The sequence below is a fragment of the Barbus barbus genome (assembly GCF_936440315.1).
Source record: "Barbus barbus genome assembly, chromosome: 36".
NCBI classification, from domain to species: Eukaryota; Metazoa; Chordata; class Actinopteri; order Cypriniformes; family Cyprinidae; genus Barbus; species Barbus barbus.
The window spans coordinates 23,462,953-23,481,876 of NC_136714.1; the positions used below are offsets into that span (position 1 = coordinate 23,462,953).

Below are 18,924 nucleotides of genomic sequence, written 5' to 3' on the forward strand. Positions count from 1 at the left end.
GATAAAATATGTACAAATATCCCACAGGGATGGAAGCGGGTTGTTTAAGGGTGGAGTCCATGGACTGGGTTTGAATCTGAGGTGATATTATAGGATGTTGAGACATTTATCAAAAGCCATTTATACAGATATCAACAAATCTAAAATGCTATATTGAACCCTATTTTACTATATGTTTTTTACTGAAGAAAACGTGGACCACAAAACCAGTCATAAGGGTCAATTTTTTGAAATTGAGATTTATACATAATCTGAAAGCTGAATAAATACGCTTTCTATTGATGTATGGTTTGAATAGGATAATATTTGGCCGAGATACAACTATTTGAAAATCTGGAATCTGAGGGTGCAAAAAAAATCGAAATATTGAGAAAATCGCCTTTAAAGATGTCCAAATTACAATGCAATACATATGCATATTACTAATTAAAAATGAGTTTTGATATATTTAGGAAATGTACAAAATTTATTCATGGAACATAATTTTTATTTAATATCCTAATGATTTTTGGCATAAAAGAAAAATCGATAATTTTCACCCATACAATGTATTGTTGGCTATTGCTACAAATATACCTGTGCTACTTATGACTGATTTTGTGGTCCAGGGTCACATATATAATAATACACATAATAAAAATACTTAATATTAAGGATAAGATAGTATTAAAAAATTATATATAAACATTACACGATTATTTAAACTAATTTATTTAATTAGACATTCAATAATAATAATAATAAATATATACATTTACAAAAAAAATACAAATGAGTGTAAAGTATTGCCTTAGCTTATACATTACCTAATATATTTATATATTATGTATTAAATAATTAGATATTACATTATATATATATATATATATATATATATATATATATATATATGCATGCATGAGCAAACCTCAAGCATTCTACGTTTGTAACAAACCATGCCTTTAAAAAACACAAAAATTAAGCATATATTACACCACTAGGTGGAGCTAATGCTCCACATGAAGCAATAAATAAAGGCTCCTGAAAAAAAGGACAAATTGACCCTATTTTTCTTCATCAGGTTTGAGAGTTGCACTGACTGCCCTATAAATCCACAACCCAGAAAACTTCAAATCCTTCACCGAGTCTGTTTGAACAGGAGCTCTGCCCAATCCAATAACCCACAAGCAGATTGCTTTTGATAAAAATCAAATGCAAATAACCCCTTAAACAGCTTCCTACGATAACATTACAAGCTAATTTACTTGACTGACAGCCTACATCTTTCGTTTTAATAGAAGGCAGCTCTTTAATACCCATTCAGTGCTGTGAACATGATTTATAATAACTTTATAGTACACTGCCCACATCCTCATTTGAGATTAACATTTCAAACATGCAATTTTGGAGCGTGACTGCAGAGTGGGGCTAGAGTGAAGAAAAAAAAAGACAATATGATAAATGATAAAAGCAGAAGCTACCCTTTAAAATGAGAAGAAAAAATGAAGAGGGTGGGTGACATTGGCTCAGCGAGGGCTTTTTATTGTTGTCAGCTTTATGGTCACTCTGTTTTTAGTCTCTCTCTCTCTATAGAAATGTGCCAGACCAGCAAAATATGATCGCTAGTTACACATCACATCACATTGAGAGCGTCAGTTACCTCATAGCACATAAGAACAGCAATATTTACACACACACACACACACGCACGCAAAAGAATAGATGACAAAAACCTCTTTACATTGTCCAGAATTCTGTTTTCTGCTCACCAAGACTGCATTTATTTGATCAAAAACACACTATAAACAGTAATATTATGAAATATTATTATAATTAAAAATTACTGTTTTCCATTTTAAAATTTAATTTATTTCTGTGATGCAAACAGCATCATTACTCCAGTCTTTAGTGTCACATGATCCTTCAGAAATCATTCTAATATGCTTATTTGCTGCTTAAGAAACATTCCTGATTAGTATAAATTTGAACTTAATACTTTCTTTTTTCTTATAATTGTGAAAACTAATTTTTATCTGGATTTTCGATGAACAGAAAGTTAAAAAGAACAGCATTAAACATTTTGTAAAATTATAAATATTTTACTGTCACTTTTGATTTAATGCATCCTTGCTAAATAAAACGTATTACTTTATTTTACCACTATATTACTTTATTTAAAGGAAAAATCTTATTGAGCCCAAATGGTAGTGTATGTTATGACTTGCTACTAGGAAGGAATAGTTCGTTTCCTACCTATTTCTACTCTGCCTTTTCGCTGTTTTTTCTGTTAATTGCACTTACTGGAAATTAGAATAATTTGCGCCTCAGGTGAGAACGAGCCTTTGTGTTTGTGCAAAGTGTTAGTTTCGTCTTGAGCTATTTAGCAGTCCTTTAACCTCATTGGCTGGGCTGATCAGAAGCCGGCAACAGCTGTTTTCACTCTAGTTTCTTAGACTGTATTTAGTTGATGTCAGAGCGCTGACGCTTCCAAGCATTCAGCCTCCTCGTGTGAAGACCAACGAGTGTAAAGACAGACGACTTTTTCCTGCGCGACTTTGACCGAGCAACGACACCGAGCACACACTTAAGTATCCTTTATATCTTCCCTCACGCTTTCCTATCCTCTATCATGTGTTTCCAAACCATTCCGGTTCTCTCTCTACCTCGCTCTAAAAATACATGCAGAAGGTCACGTAACCCTGCTAACCTGCGCACTATCTCTACATCTTCCACTGCACCTCTTTCTTTCTCTGTAAGTCTTTGGAATTGCCAGTCAGCTGTCAACAAAGCCGACTTCATTTCTGCATTTGCCTTACAGTCCACACTCAGCATCCTGGGCTTGACTGAGACCTGGATCCGTCCAGAAGACACGGCAACCCCAGCTGCTCTCTCTCACAATTTCTCTTTCTCTCACACCCCTAGGCAAGTTGGCCGGGGTGGGGGCACTGGCTTGCTCATTTCTAACAATTGGAAATACTCTACCCACTCTCCCCTAGGCAATCTCAACTCATTTGAATCGCATGCTGTTACTGTGACAGCTCCTATAAGACTCCAGATTGTGGTAATCTATCGTCCACCGGGCCAAATACCACCAACCTTCCTAGACGAGTTGGACGGACTGCTGTCGTCTTTCATGGAGGATGGCACTCCACTCTTAGTCTTCGGCGATTTCAACATTCACCTAGACAGGCCTTATGCTACAGACTTCCAGTCACTCCTAGCTTCATTTGATCTCAAACGCCTCACCACTACTAGCACGCACAAATCTGGTAACCAACTCGACTTAATTTATACACGCAATTGTTCTACAGATAACATTCTGGTACAACCACTCCATATATCTGACCATTTCTTCATTACATTTACGTTACATTTTGCAACTCAGGTGCCACCATCTCCCTTACCGGTTACTTTCAGACGCAACCTACGCTCCCTTTCCCCCTCCCTTCTTTCCTCTGTAGTATCCTCCTCTCTTCCCTCGCCTACCCATTTCTCTTCTCTGGATGTAAATGCAGCCACTGACACTTTATGCTCTACCTTAACCTCTTGTCTAGACGACATCTGTCCTCTCTCCTCTAGGCCAGCACGGGCTGATCCTTCTAACCCCTGTTTATCCGATGTTCTTCGTGAGAATCGGACCAAACTCAGAGCAGCAGAGAGAAAATGGCGCAAATCAAACAATCCGTCGGACCTGAGTAGGTATCAGTCTTTGCTTTCATCTTTCTCTACTGAAGTCCACACTGCCAAATCCTCACATTTCCACAACAAGATCACCAGCGCTCCAGACATGCGTAATCTCTTCAGAACATTTAATTCTCTCCTCTGTCCCCCTCCTCCACCTCCCACCACTTAGATAACCGCTGATGACTTTGCCTCTTTTTTCACAGACAAAACTAGAACAATCAGCAACCAGTTGTCAACTCCGCAGGACCTCCGATCAACCACATCCACCGCTCCAGCTCCCATCTTCTCCTTCTGTCCTCTCACCGAGGCAGAAGTATCCAAACTTCTCCTCTCCAGCCATCCTACAACATGTCCTCTCGACCCGATCCCCTCACATCTTCTCCAAACAATCTCTCCCACACTCTTACCGGCACTCACACACATTATCAACACATCTCTCCTCACAGGCATCTTCCCCACAGCATTCAAGCAGGCTCGGGTAACCCCACTGATCAAAAAACCTACATTAAATGCTTCTCTTTTAGATAACTACAGACCTGTCTCTCTCCTTCCATTCATAGGGAAAACACTCGAACGAGCTGTCTTCAACCAGCTCTCGCGGTTTCTTTCACAGTACAACAAGCTGGATGCTAACAGTCAGGTTTCAGGAGTGGCCATTCAACAGAGACTGCGCTACTCTCAGTCACTGAAGCCCTGCAAACTGCAAAGGCTGATTCCAAATCGTCAGTCCTCATTCTGCTGGATCTCTCTGCTGCTTTTGACACTGTCAATCATCAGATTCTCCTGTCTACACTCTCTTCACTGGGCATCACTGGAATTCCACTTCGCTGGTTTGAATCCTATCTCACCGGTAGATCCTTCAGGGTGACCTGGGGAGGGGAGGTATCCAAACCACATCATCTGATCACTGGAGTTCCTCAGGGATCGGTTCTTGGACCCCTCCTCTTCTCCACGTACACTACATCGCTGGGTCCCATCATACATGCACATGGCTTCTCCTATCACTGCTATGCCGATGACACGCAGCTCTATCTCTCTTTTCAACCAGATGACCCAACGGTAGCTGCACGGATCTCAGGCTGCCTGGCGGACATCTCGGCATGGATGAAAGAACATCACCTACAGCTCAACCTGGCAAAGACGGAACTTCTGGTCTTCCCTGCCACTCCGACTCTACGGCATGACTTCACGATTCAGTTCGGCTCATCAATGATTACCCCATCAACTTCGGTCAGAAATCTTGGTGTAATCTTTGATGACCAGCTGACCTTCAAAGAGCACATTGCAAAGACTGCTCGTTCCTGCAGGTTTGCACTACACAACATCAGAAAGATCAGGCCCTTTCTGACAGAGCATGCTGCACAACTTCTTGTCCAGGCCCTGGTTGTTTCTAGACTGGACTACTGCAATGCTCTTCTGGCTGGTCTGCCATCAAACGCAATCAAACCCCTACAAATGATTCAGAATGCAGCGGCACGACTGATCTTCAACGAGCCCAAAAGAGCGCATGTTACACCTCTCTTCATCTCTTTGCACTGGCTACCAGTGGCAGCTCGCATCCAGTTCAAGTCACTGATGCTTGCGTACAGATCTACCACAGGCTCTGCACCCTCCTACTTCCACTCACTATTACGAACCTACATCCCCTCCAGAACTTTGAGATCTGCTAGTGAGCGACGCCTTGTGGTACCATCACAGAGAGGCTCAAAATCACTCTCCAGAACATTCTCGTTCACCATTCCTGGCTGGTGGAATAATCTTCCCACCCCTATCCGGAACGCCGGATCTCTGGCAACCTTCAAGCAACAACTGAAAACTCATCTCTTTCGGCAGTACTTGACTTCATCCTAAACTCAAAAAAAAAAAAAAAACTTTCCCTCTATCTTTCTCTCCACCTACTAGCTTGTACTTATTTGAACAATGACTGAGACTTGGTGTTACGAGCACTTCCTCTGTCTGACTGCCTCTTCAAGATGAATCGCTTTTTGTATTCCCCAATTGTAAGTCGCTTTGGATAAAAGCGTCTGCCAAATGACTAAATGTAAATGTAAATGTAAGTGAGTACACCCTTCGCATTTTTGTAAATATTCTATTATATCTTTTCATGTGACAACACTGAAGAAATGACACTTTGCTACAATGTAAGGTAGTGAGTGTACAGCTTGTATAACAGTGTAAATTTGCTGTCCCCTCAAAATAACTCAACACACAGCCATTAATGTCTAAACCGCTGACCACAAAAGTGAGTACACCCCTAAGTGAAAATGTCCAAATTGGGCCCAAAGTGTCAATATTTTGTGTGGCCACCATTCAACACACACACACACACACACACACACACACTCCAAAACCAAATTTTAGACCACTTTAGACCAAAAAAAAAACTTAATTTGGCCTAAACTAGTTTGGTCTTTGCTGGTTTTAGAGAGGTTCTAGCAACTTTTCAGCTGGTCAGTCTAAGAGACCAGCTTGGCCAGTACAATAAATCATATTATAGCAGAGAGTTTGGACTAGCTTGAATTCCAAGATGGTCTATACAGCTTTTCTGGGTATCTAATGCCCATTTCCTCTGTTTCTATCTCAAAAACTCTGCCCTTCAGCTCCTCTTGTCAAATTGCCCTGGCTTTTCTTTACCCACAAATCCCCTCACAGTAAACAGTATCATGTATATCCCATACATGTGATTTCAGTGACCACTCGAGTGGAAAAATAGACTTTAAGCTACATCCCTCTTCTCTCACTTAACAGAATCCTCCAGTCATCCCCCACAAAGGACACCTCCAGCATCCCAGAGACCCCCATAAATCTCCAGCCTATACTGCAGTATGGAGCTTCTTACAGTGCAGCATCTCAGACTCCCAGATCCTTAATAAAACAGGAAGGGAATGGGGATTTATAGCCGGCATTGATTTTAACCCCAGTCCAGTTCTGCGGGTTTAAATAAACACACTGAATCACTGTTTAGTACGGGATGCCACATCAACAACCCCCCACTGCTGGTGCAGGACATCTATAAACACCATCAAGCATGTTTATAGTCATGTGATCAATGTAGGTTGAAAATGGCCTGCTGTTTTTTCATATTTGCTCTGTAGCTGTCAGAAAAATACAAATATAATAATTTTCATAAAACACACTCACTAAAGACTATAGTTTGTAAAGCTGTTTTAAAATGATACGTGTGCGTTTATGAAAAGCAAACTGAATTTGTAACGATTCAACACACTAACCCACACTGCTGTGAAATACAGAGCTGCATTGCGACTGCTTTCTTCAGCACAAGCACTTAATTACAAAGCGGGGAGACTGACTGAGAGAGAGAGAGAGAGAGAGAGAGAGAGAGAGAGAGAGAGAAAATGAGGCCAGAAAAGGATGGACAACACAAGCAAAAAAATCTTGTACTAAAATCTAATACCCCAGCAATATAAAAAAAAAACCTAAGCAGCTAGAAACTATTATATCATTCTTAACATCTTTAGACGTTAATAAGCAAATAAGATGACAACAAACAGGAATCTCTGCAGCTGGTGTCACTGTCTGTCACCTTCTCAGTGCTGCAGGACTGCAGATATGCAACACCGCACTAATACAATCACCCTCTACAGGTCAAACACACACACTGCAACTCAACATCCCACAAACCTCAAAGAAAAAGAGTCATTTAGCAAACTAAATCCTACAAATAGTTCAGACTTGTTTGATCTATTATTATTGTAAAATGATGAAATCAGACGCCATGGACTCCAACCTTAATTATGAAACATGTATACATATACAGTGGCAAATATACAATACATTATGAAATCACAAATATATATTTTTAAACACTAACATGTCAGTTCCCAACCTTTTAGTTTTAAACTTAAGAAATAATGCGCTTATACCATTACTTGGATATTTTTACATTGCTGTAGAATTTATTTACATAATGGTTCAAAGTAAAGAAAAACAAATTCCCCTTCACTAAGCTCTGCCCCCTAAGTTATTCTTGCTAGCTTCACACAATGTAAAAATATATGCAGTTAAAAATTGGACGGATATTATTTTTATGTGTGCGAAAGTAAATTGTGACACTGCCAAGCAGTTTTATCTGGCATTTGTTATAAAAAATAAAAAAAGTTGAATTACAGAGTAACACACTAAAAAGTTCAGAAACTTCCCAGAATCAACTGATAAAATAAAATAAAATAAAATAATTTGGAAGTTATTACAGGTTTTCTTAATGATTTTCCTGAAAAATCATTTTACTATATTTTTGGATATTTTCCTTAAAATTGCGGAATAAAAAAAATAAAAAAAACTCCAAACAGATCTCCAACTGAATTGCAGTATAATATATTGATTAAGAACATGGTGCATGGCAACAGCTGCTAAATAGGATTGGTCATTAACATTTTTAAGGCAGGGCTTAGTGAAAGATCAATTGTAGCTCTGTAAGTGGAAAATAGGCTAAAATAAACACTGTGTAATAAAATAATTTTCCTAAAGATGCTGTAAGTGTTTTTTTTTTTTGCTATACACCACAAATCTTTAATATGACAAACTGAAAGAGTTCTCCTAATTCACAACCTCTTGGAGAGACCCAATTTTTTTTAGCCAATCAGAAACACTTTCTGCCTGTGAATCATTGTGCACTTTAGTTGGAATGTCTTTAGGGGCAGGGTTTGGTTTTGTAGCAGAAATCGCTTACAGCACCTTTTTTTTATTTCAGCAAAGACTACAACAGACAACAACATTGTCAATTACATATTGAACAACTAGCACGTAATCACACTCAGGACGTGCTCTGTTTAGTCACACGGACGAGATGAGAGGGGGACAGCGACAAATGGAGCAGTCACAATGGGAGGGTTTCTCATAAACAGCTGAAATCACTTTAAATTGACTTACAGAAGCATAGCTTATGCACAGAGAGTACCTGAGGGAGAGGGCTGTCCCTTCACCACACCATTCTTTGTTCTCTCCTCGAAGTTCATCACCTCTTTATAGATGAGCTCTGAGCCAGAGAGACAGGGGGACAAAAACAGAGGGAAAGAGCACATTTAGATCTAATCAACTCAAACTTAGGTTCATTAAAAACCGCCAAAAATAAAATTAACAAATTACTAGCAGTTATATTAAAACATTACTAGTAGTTGAATTATAACATTTATTTAATTCTAAAAATTAAATAAAAAAAAGGTTTATTTTCTTTCAAGGGTTGGGTTTGAGTCTGTTAATTGTATTTTATTAATAGCATTTTACTTCACTATGTCTTCGGACAAAATGTCCAAAGTGCTGCCCAGTGTTGTTATTGTTAACTTAATCTACAACTGTTAACAAATTTCAGAAATAAAAATAAGCTGAATTAGAAATATATACAGTGCCCTCCATAAGTATTGGAACAGTAAAGACAAAATTGCTCTGTTGGCTGTGGAGTCAAGACATTTACAAATATGATTAAAAGATGAATATGAGACAAAACTACAGAATGTCACATTTTATTATTAGCCGTTTCAACACATATATGTTTTACCAAATAAAAAGAACAGCACTTTTAGAGTTCATCCCACTCATTGATGTGATCATAAGTATTGGGACAGTTGAACATAAGGCAGATATAATATATTAAAAGCTATTATTTAGTTGTAGATCCCTTGCGCACAATCACAGCAGTGAGTCTGTGACCCATAGACATCACCAGACTCTTGGTCTCATCCTTTGAAATGCTTTTCCCAGCCTTTAATGCAGCCAATTCCAATTGTTGCTTGTTTTGGGGAGTTTCTGCCTTTCCTCTCCTCTCCAGCTGGTGAAATTAATGTTCAATCGGATTTAAATCTGGAGATTGACTTGGGCAATCTAAGACTTTCCATTTCTTTGCCCTTATAAACTCCTTTGACTGAACTGGCAGGGTGTTTTGGGTCATTGTCCTGATGCAACATGAAGCACTTCCCAATGAATCTGGTGGCATTTTCTTGAATATTGGTAGGCAAGATGGTTTTGAAACCTTCCAAATTCATTCTGCTACTGTCATCATACATTAAGTCATCAGTAAAGTTGAGAGGGCCTGTTCCAGAGGCAGCCATGCATGCCCATGCCATGACATCACCTCCACCATGCTTTACAGATGAGGCTGTAAGCTTGGGATCATTTGCAGTTCTCTTTTTTTCTCCACATTTTTGCTTTCCCATCACTTAGATAAAGGTTCATCTTTGTCTAATCCGTCCATAAACACAGTTCCAAAACTCTTCTGGCTCACGTTTGTGCTTTTTTGCAAACTCTAATCTTGCCTTTCTATTTTTGGTGCTGGTCAGAGGTTTGCATCTTGCTGTGTAGCATCTGTAATTCTGTGTCAAAGTCTCCTGAGGACGGTAGATTGTCAGAGCATCACCCCAGCTTTCTGGAAGTTGTTGGTGATTTTACAGACACATCTTTTAGGATTCATTTTCACAGCTTTTATGATTTGTCTGATCATCAACAACTGTTGTTTTCTCAGCCGATCAGATCGTTGTTGGTTGCTGGTGGTTTCCAAACTCTTGATTTCTCCATGCCCTTTGTTTTGCTAGAGCTCTAACTGACTTCCTCTTTTCTTTTAGCATCCAAATTGCTTGCTTTTCTCTGAAAGTCAGCTCCCTCGTCTTCATCCTGATTTGTGTGTGTCATCATCGAATGCAAGATTCAGAATACAGAAGTAATGGATATAACTGATACGACACATTCCCTGCTTTTAATATCTGAAGAATTAATGCAACAGGACACAGCTGATCACTTAGAAAGACCTGTGAGGCAACTGCTCCAATACTTATGCTCACATCAGATAGAGGGATGAACTCTAAAAGTGCTGAACTTCTTAGCTGGAAAAACATCTATGTGTTGAAACGGCTAATAATAAAATGTGACATTCTGTAGTTTTGTCTCATATTCATCTTTTAATCATATTTGTAAATGTCTTGACTCCACAGCCAACAGAGCAATTTTGTCTTTACTGTTCCATACTTTTGGAGGGCACTGTATATACATATATATATATATATATATATATATATATATATATGTATATGTTAAAGTACTAAAATTACTTAAATTACGTTAATTAAAACTAGATGCAAAATATAACCTAATAAACTTGACAAGAGCAGATAAAAAAATACTAAAACTTAAAATAAATAAAAATAAAAGCTAATTAATATAGTATTCATATAGTATATATACAGTATTAAAAAAACTACTGTAATATTCAGCCCGATCTCACGGCAATTCGTACATATTTTATGAGGTGGCTAATTCGTATGAATTCGTACGAACTCACTCGTACAAATTCATACGATTTTTGCTAAATCGTACGTATTTTACGAGTTGCACAATTCGTATGAATCTGTACGAATGACCTACACCTAACCCCGCCCCTAAACCTACCCGTCACTGGGGTTTAGACAAATCGTACAAAAGTGAGGTCGTATGAATTCGTACAAATTAGCCACCTCGTAAAATATGTACGAATTGATCGTGAGATAGCGTTGTAATATTATATAAATAATACTAAAACAACACAAGGTAAACAAAATATACTACATCGTTTTATTTTAAAATGTTAACATGCAAAAAGGTTTATTTGATGGTTAGTTTTAGCATCTGAGGATAGAAACTAGCATGATCTCAGTATAAATAGTCTAGTATCTCAGTAACAACACAAGTCAATGGAAAGTGGCCACCATGATAGAAAAACAGCTTTGTGTGTGAATGATTTACAGCTTCATCGCTTCATCTGTCTGTGAGTTATGTTATGTCCACATGCAGAGAGCTCCAAACGAAGGCCTACCTTTCCATTCATCAATCGAGTGTTCCCTCTCATCTAGCTGTTTATCGTAGATCTGTGGAGGAGGCTGAGACAGAGAGAGAGAAACATATTTAATCGATACCCAACATAATCATAAACACTGAGTGTCTTCTGGATAAACATGTCTTAAATATTTCATTGCTGGTTCTTAATCATAAATACAGTCCTCTTACTATTAAAAATTCATGCTTTATTATGGAAGCCTGTTTCCACTAAGGAATTAAAAATAAAAAATATTTTGTGATTTTTATCGTGCAATTCAGACCTTTTTCTCTCAGAATTGCAAGATATAACCTTGCAATTAAAAAAAAAAAAAAAGGAAGTTTCGAAATATAAACTTGCAGTTCTAAGTCAGAATTGTAAGATTTAAACTCAGAATTTAGACTTTACAGCAGGGGTCGGCAAGTAAATTTGGCATCGGACCAAAAATATTTTTGCCACTAGATGGTGGGCCAGAACATAGTCAAAGGATAAATTAAGAAATGAATTGATGAAAAATGCAACTAGAATTGCCTGTGACTGTTACAGTGTCTTTTGTAACTGTGAGCTGTTACTCTGTGTTAAATCCTGTAGTAGGAGTCATTAACAACATGCCACATTTGTGTGGCGGTGACAGGCAGAGTAGGCTATGTGAGTGGAGTGGAGCGTCAACTATTTCCCCTCCGCACTCCGGGCATTTAATAACCCCGCTCCTGCTCCACTCCGCGCTCACTGAAATCAGAAACACCGCTCTGCCTTCGCTCCGCGGCTAAAGTATTTCAGTATCACAGCTCTGTTCATAGGCCTATATTAAAAAATAAAATAAATAAAAGATTGTTTCAACGTGGCTTATTGGAACACTAGTGTGCAAACGTTTTTTTCTACCACATGACAAGCTAATTACATGGCCGTCAGCATTATAAGGCATAATTGCTGTTTTTTGCAGTGCAATTTAAAAAAAACAAATTGTGTTGAAAATATCAGTACGTTTTCGTCAGTTATTTTACCTATGGATCCATGCATTTCTTACAGATTTCTGCTCATTCGAAATCGGATACAGATGAAAAATTACATTTGTTTGAATGCATTATTCAGAGAGCGATTGCGTGTGAATAAGTGCTGTAGTAGTTGTTTAAATCATGCTTTCTATTATAACTTCCTGCTCATGTCAATTGCCGTCATTCACATTCTTTCTGATTTGAGGGATCCTTCTCTATCAAGCTAGCTAAATATTTTAAACTTGTGAATTCTTGCTAAATATGCAGTTATATTACGGCCGGGTCGTTAGAATGAATTGTACTCGTGATGGAGCGCTCTTGGAGTGAGTGAAAACCACACCGCTCCGACTTTTAAAAAATCTGCTCCTCGCTCCATTCAAAATCACATCGCTCCGCTCACATACCCTACTCTGGTTGTGAGTAGGCTAACTGTTGCTGTCATGACAGATCTATTTCAGAACCAGCTGCTATCAAAATAATCTGGCTCCGGGCGTGGACCAGATATTATTATCACTTTTGACCCGCGGGCCGCCTGTTGCTGACCACTCCTTTACAGAGTTTATATCTCACAATTCTAACTTTTTCCCTCAGAATTCTGAGTTTACATCTCGGAATTAAGTTTTTTGTTTCCACCATGGAATTAAAAAAAAAGAAAAAGGAATTGTGACTTTATCTCACAGTTCTACCTTTTTCTTGGAATTGTATCTCATAATTCTGATTATATATATTCTGATATATATTTTCTTTCCTCAGAATTGTGAGATATAAACTAAGAAATGCAAGGGAAATTATTGATATTTTTATTTTTTTTATTCCATGGTGGAAACAGGCTTCCATATTTTATACATCAGGCAGTATATGTAGTTATACTTAAAAATGTTTAATTAAGTCTAAATATAGCACATCTGCTCCGCTGAGTCACTATTTGATGTAATGTTTTTCATCTTGCATAAATCATGATCAGAACACAGCACTACATATGAGGGCCAGACTTGTAATGTTAAAATATCTGGGTTAATATGTTACATTAAAGTGTTCATTCATATTGCAATATGAGTAAATTACATATTACACTTTGTTAACAATCATTTTCATTACCAATCATATTTTTAAGTAAAATAACAAACACTGTAATGTAAAGTGTTACCACCACTTGCACATGCAGTAGACATGTTCAACACTAAGAACTTAGTAAATAAGGACCAAACACCACCAGTAGTACGACAGAAAAGCAGAGAAAATTCTGCCGGTAGGTTTCGGATTAAGACAGAGACATGAGAAACACAGGCTGTGTCTCAGAACCTAGTGAGCAGCCTAACTAGACTGCATTTTTGGGCATCATAGACACAACACAACATAGCATTTCAAATGTTAAAACTAAACACTGGCAGCATTTTGTGCTTGATTTAGATGTTCCTGTGTTGCTGCCAAAAATATTGTCTATATATGCAGCTCACTAGGTTTTGTAACAAGCCAGAGAGAATAAGAGTAAGAGATATAAACAAAAAGAGAGATTAAATAGCACTGAAAGGGAGTTTTATGGAAATGGTTCCTTAACGCAAAATGAATCTGCAAGATTAATTTGAAATATATTTGATTTCACAAAGCACACAGGTGAGTTATTTGTTACAGATTTTTTACTAAAAGTGATGATTCTGTCGGTTTGTTCGATGTGATTGGGTTGCCTTTTGTTAACTGGTTGACCTAAGTAATGTCATAATATTATACATCATCATAAAAATGAATAATTTAGGGTTTGATCATAGTTTGGGCTCCCATTTGCTTAATTAAATTAATTTAAAACTAAAACCACCAACCAAACATTGTGGGAATTCAAGGTTTTATGGTGCCTTAAACTTTAAACCTCCTCAGAATTCTATTCTATTCTATTCTATTGCCTCTAAATGCTATTTGAATACAGAGTTGAATCGTATTATTCCTTTCATACGTTCTACAAGATTAGTACACAATACAAACACACACAAATACACACATATTCCCACTCTGTGCGAATTTCAGCAAAAGTTTTGTCTGTTTTTGAGTTCTAGATGTCAGTGTGTGTTACAAAAAGATCGGTGTGTGAGTGATTTGAGATGAGGACGTTTCCTAAGTGTGGAATGGTCTTTATTTACCATAGATATCTGCTGATTCCTGGCCTTCATCAGAGAAAGAGAAACACCAGAGAGAAGGAGAAAAGAATCACACTAATCATAACGATGCTCATGGGTTATTAAAACAAACTATTTGCTATTGAATGTCAGATTTTCTATCAGATTAGTATTTCCGTTTCATATTTGGGTCAACAGAAAAGTGTATGTTCACATAAAATGACATCTGCTAACAGCTTTACACATATTTACAGACAAAAATGTTTTTCTCTGTAGTTCAGTACTTTCTAGAACAAGAAAAGCAGACCTGTTGCGTCCTTGAAACCCCTTTGAAACATTACAGACACAAACTTTAGACAAGAACAAGCTTTTTGTCAAAAGGGGACATGTGAATAGAAGCCGAGGCAATTGCTTATTGAATGTTTAGAAATCTTCATCAAAGAACAGGACAACTTTCTGTTATCTTTACTCCTTTCTTGTGTCCTCTCAAACTGATGAAGGTCCCCAGAATCAACCACAAACATTTACAAACTGAACAAATGCAACATAAACCCTGATAATGATTTAAACTATTACATCTATATAATATAATATAATAAATAGTATCTAAGCATCCAAGTCTGATAATAAATATTAGTCATTATTTGAATAAAATGACTAAAATTGTTCTAAAATTTGACCACACACAAAAAAAAAATATAATAAAAAAAACAAAAATAGTAAAATAAATATTTTGATATGAATAAATGTAAGAAAAAAACACATTGAGACTTGGTGGAAGTGCATGCAATTTTTTAAAACTAATTTTATTTGGTATAACCTAATGTGGTGAGTTTAATTCGCAATCTTTTATAAATAATAAACAATACAAAATTTGTATTGCGCACATTAAATAAAAAATGCATATTTTGATCTGAATAAATATAGGGAAAAAAACAAAAATAAAAAATAGAAATTTGGTGTACATGCATGCAATAAAAAAAATGGTGTAACCTAATGTGATTTAATACATCATATTTTATGAATAATAAAATGTATTGTTATTATTTAATAAATGTGTAAATGAAAACAAAATATAAATACAAACAAACAAAAAATAATTAAATATTTATTTTATATTTTTATATATTTTATATTAAATTAAACCTAAATTTAACAAATTAAACAAAATTGTTTAATTTTAAAATATTTCCATGCCTTTTCTTTGTCCTGAAAATTCAGACTTGGTGTGAACAATGCTGTGCATTGCATAAGAATTGTTTTTTCCTTGCGCATATACAATCAGTTGGGAGTGATGGACGATATCATGATTGGTCAAAGAGTTTCAATCATGTAGAAAAAACAGAACAGATGACTTAAAATACTGAATATGGGCAAACTTTAACAGATTAGGCTTCAGTATATAAAAGACATGCGGTGGCCAGTCTGTAATTAGCTAGTGGTAATGTGGACACAGCTGAGAGTGACAGATGGCCGCAGATAGATACTCACTGCCTCCACCTCGGCCGGGTCGTACCACACGTTGATGTAGGGGTGCTGCAGGGCCTCGTCCACTGATATCCGCTTAGCGGGATCAATGATCAACATCTTAGACAGCAGGTCTCTGGCCTGACTAGCTGTAAAACACATCACAACAGACCTTAGAAACGTTTACATCAGCTAAATGGAGGCATTTTACAATTTTTATAAAAATTATTATAATTATTAAAAGTTATTTTAAATTATTATAAAATAATTAAATAATTATAAAAAAAAATACTTATTATAAAGTAATTATAAAATTATTTTCAAATTACTCAACTCCAACTTTTGCAAAAGTAAAAAAAAAAAAAAACCTAGTCACATTTTATTTAAAAGACGTCGTTTTGTTCATCAAGGCTGCATTTATTTGATCAAAAATACAGTAATATTGTGAAATAATATTACAATTTTAAATAACTGTTTTCTATTTTGATATATTCTAAAATGTAATTTATTCCTGTGATGCAAAGCTGAATTTTCAGCATCATTACTGCAGTCTTCAGTGTCACATGATCCTTCAGAAATCATTCTAATATGCTGATAAATAGAATATTATTATCAATGTTGAAAACAGTTTTTGCAGCAAAAACCATGATTAACTGAGCACTTATAATAATTAATAATCGTTATGAATAACTGGTATCAACAGCATTTCACAATATTACTGTTTTCACTGTATTTTTGTTCATATAAATGCAGACTTGGTAAGCATATACTGTATGTTATATATATTCTTATTGGAACTTAGAGCAGGGATATTTATTAAGGACGTAAACAGAATTATTGTTGATTTCAGACGTTTGAAGAATTCAGTGCAAGCATCTCCCAAATCAGACACCCAGAATCTTCACATTTCATCCTCTATTTCTCTTTGCAAGGGCACTGAAAACATCACACTCTCTTTTCCTGCTAGTCTTTCCTCGCGCTCTCACCTTTCCTTACCTCTCTTCCTCTCCACCTCTGTACGCTCTCTGATTCCCTCACTTTCTTGCTCTATAAATAGCCAGGCCCTTTCTCTCTCTCCTCTTACAGCATCATCCCATCTCTCCCTTCTCTCTGGACCGCCTCAAAATGGCCGACACTGATTTCTGCAGATCTCTCTCTCTCTCTCTGACTCGCTCCCCCTCTCTGCCTTTCAATATCAATTTGTCATTTGAACGTGTTTGAACATAACAGAAACTATACATTTATATAGGCTAAGTCTGTGTAGACTAAGTAAAACCGCTGATCACAAATAGTCTAAAAAGTTAAAATGTACAAAAATAAAATGCCAAAATGACATAAAATGAAATAAATAAATAAAATGCCAAAATGACATAAAATAAATCAAATAAAATATCTCGGTACAGACTTAGTTTGGTCTTAGTACAGACCAAAAGTGAAGGGAAAAAGGGAAGTCGACCTCAGCACTTCTCATGTTGGATGTCTTGTTTATCTCACACACCCAGAACAGTTCATGGAGCCTCGACTAACTCGTCTGATGAGTTGTATCAGCAAGTCATCAAAAGTGTGCAGTGCAGTGGTGTACAAGGTCTGGAACTGAGAGGCACTTGTGTTGCTGTCTGTCCTCCAGCACACGCTGCTGTACTTGACGGCAGGAGGTCCAGCTGCACAATCACACTCATATCCATCATATCTCACCCAGCCAATTTACAGTCACACCGACAGCACAGAGTCTAATCAGCTCTGCCTTACATTCAGCATCTGCCTGTGATGTCTGTTCACTGAGAATAAACTCCACCACGCAATTTTCTTATCAAAAGCTCATGATTCTCCTCCGCTTTCCCCTGAAGAACAACTCTGAGCACAAAGGCTCTCAATTTCGCAAATGGGAAGGAAATTGTTGCCTGATTCATGCAGGCAAACCAAATTGAATCAAACTGAATTTATTAGTGTTCACCACATTTGATAATTTTTTTTAATGATCTTAGCAGTATTTTAGAGTTAATTTCACAAGGAAATAGCTTATAATTGTACAAAATAATATATATTTTCCACATTAAAATATATTTTTAATATTACAATAGGTTACTAAGAACGAAGGAAATTCTAATGATCAAATAAGCTTTGTTGTTTTTACACATAATATATTAGCATATAAAAAAGTTACAATGTATTAATATATTACATTTCTATTTATTTATATTGTAATTTTTATTTATTAAAATTGTATTTTTTGATTAAGAATGGAGGAAATTTGAATGGTCATAAAAATAGGCTTATTTATATTAATATAAAAAAATATTTCATACAAAAAATAATTTATAAGAAAAGTATGTATTTATTTGACATTTTATTAAGATTTTTTCTATTATTTATATATTTATTTTGATTGAGAATGGTGGAAATTGGTCATAAATTTCCTTTGTTTTCTTTACACAAAATATATAAAAATGTATGTATGTGTGTATTTTATTTTATAAATATAACCAGAACTTTTTTTTAAAAGCATTTTTCATGAGATTCAACCTCAAACTCAAGCTACACACACTCACAAAATACTGTGACAGTACTTGACTTTGTATGCCAAATAACATGCTTATGACTAAAAGTGCACAAACTCTCGCTTACCTTTGAGTTTGTTGTGCTCCGAGTCTGCAGGGAAGAGGCAATCAGGGAAGAGTTTGGGGAAGGTCAGGCCGGCGTATTTTGGCCTGTTCTCCACATAGTTACGCACCGTCGGCTGCAGTTTCTTCATGAACTCAGGGGAGGGTGTGCCGAGTTGCTCTATAACCTTATTCCATTGGTCGATGTCTGAATGTGGGTGGAGTCACGGAAAAACCACCTACTTATGGCCCTCGGGCTAGCTGTTTATGCATTATACAAAGTATGATATTTC

General features: G+C 36.5%; 1 protein-coding gene across 10 annotated transcripts in view; it reads right to left on the reverse strand.

Moving 5' to 3' along the window:
* The window catches only part of LOC306856214 (mitogen-activated protein kinase 10-like), an 85,037-nt gene that overhangs the window by 2,195 nt on the left and 63,918 nt on the right, over positions 1–18,924 (reverse strand). For 7 of the 10 annotated variants that reach the window (XM_079395348.1, XM_079395345.1, XM_079395346.1 and 4 more), the window contains 5 exons: positions 18,657–18,839; positions 16,056–16,180; positions 14,589–14,612; positions 11,462–11,525; positions 8,582–8,659 (listed from right to left, as the gene is read on the reverse strand). In XM_079395348.1, coding sequence (XP_079251474.1) covers positions 8,582–8,659; positions 11,462–11,525; positions 14,589–14,612; positions 16,056–16,180; positions 18,657–18,839 — 474 coding nt within the window. Of the gene's footprint in view, positions 1–8,553; positions 8,660–11,461; positions 11,526–14,588; positions 14,613–16,055; positions 16,181–18,656; positions 18,840–18,924 lie in introns of all 10 variants that reach the window. The other 3 variants (XM_079395342.1, XM_079395347.1, XM_079395350.1) reach the window with 2 other exon arrangements.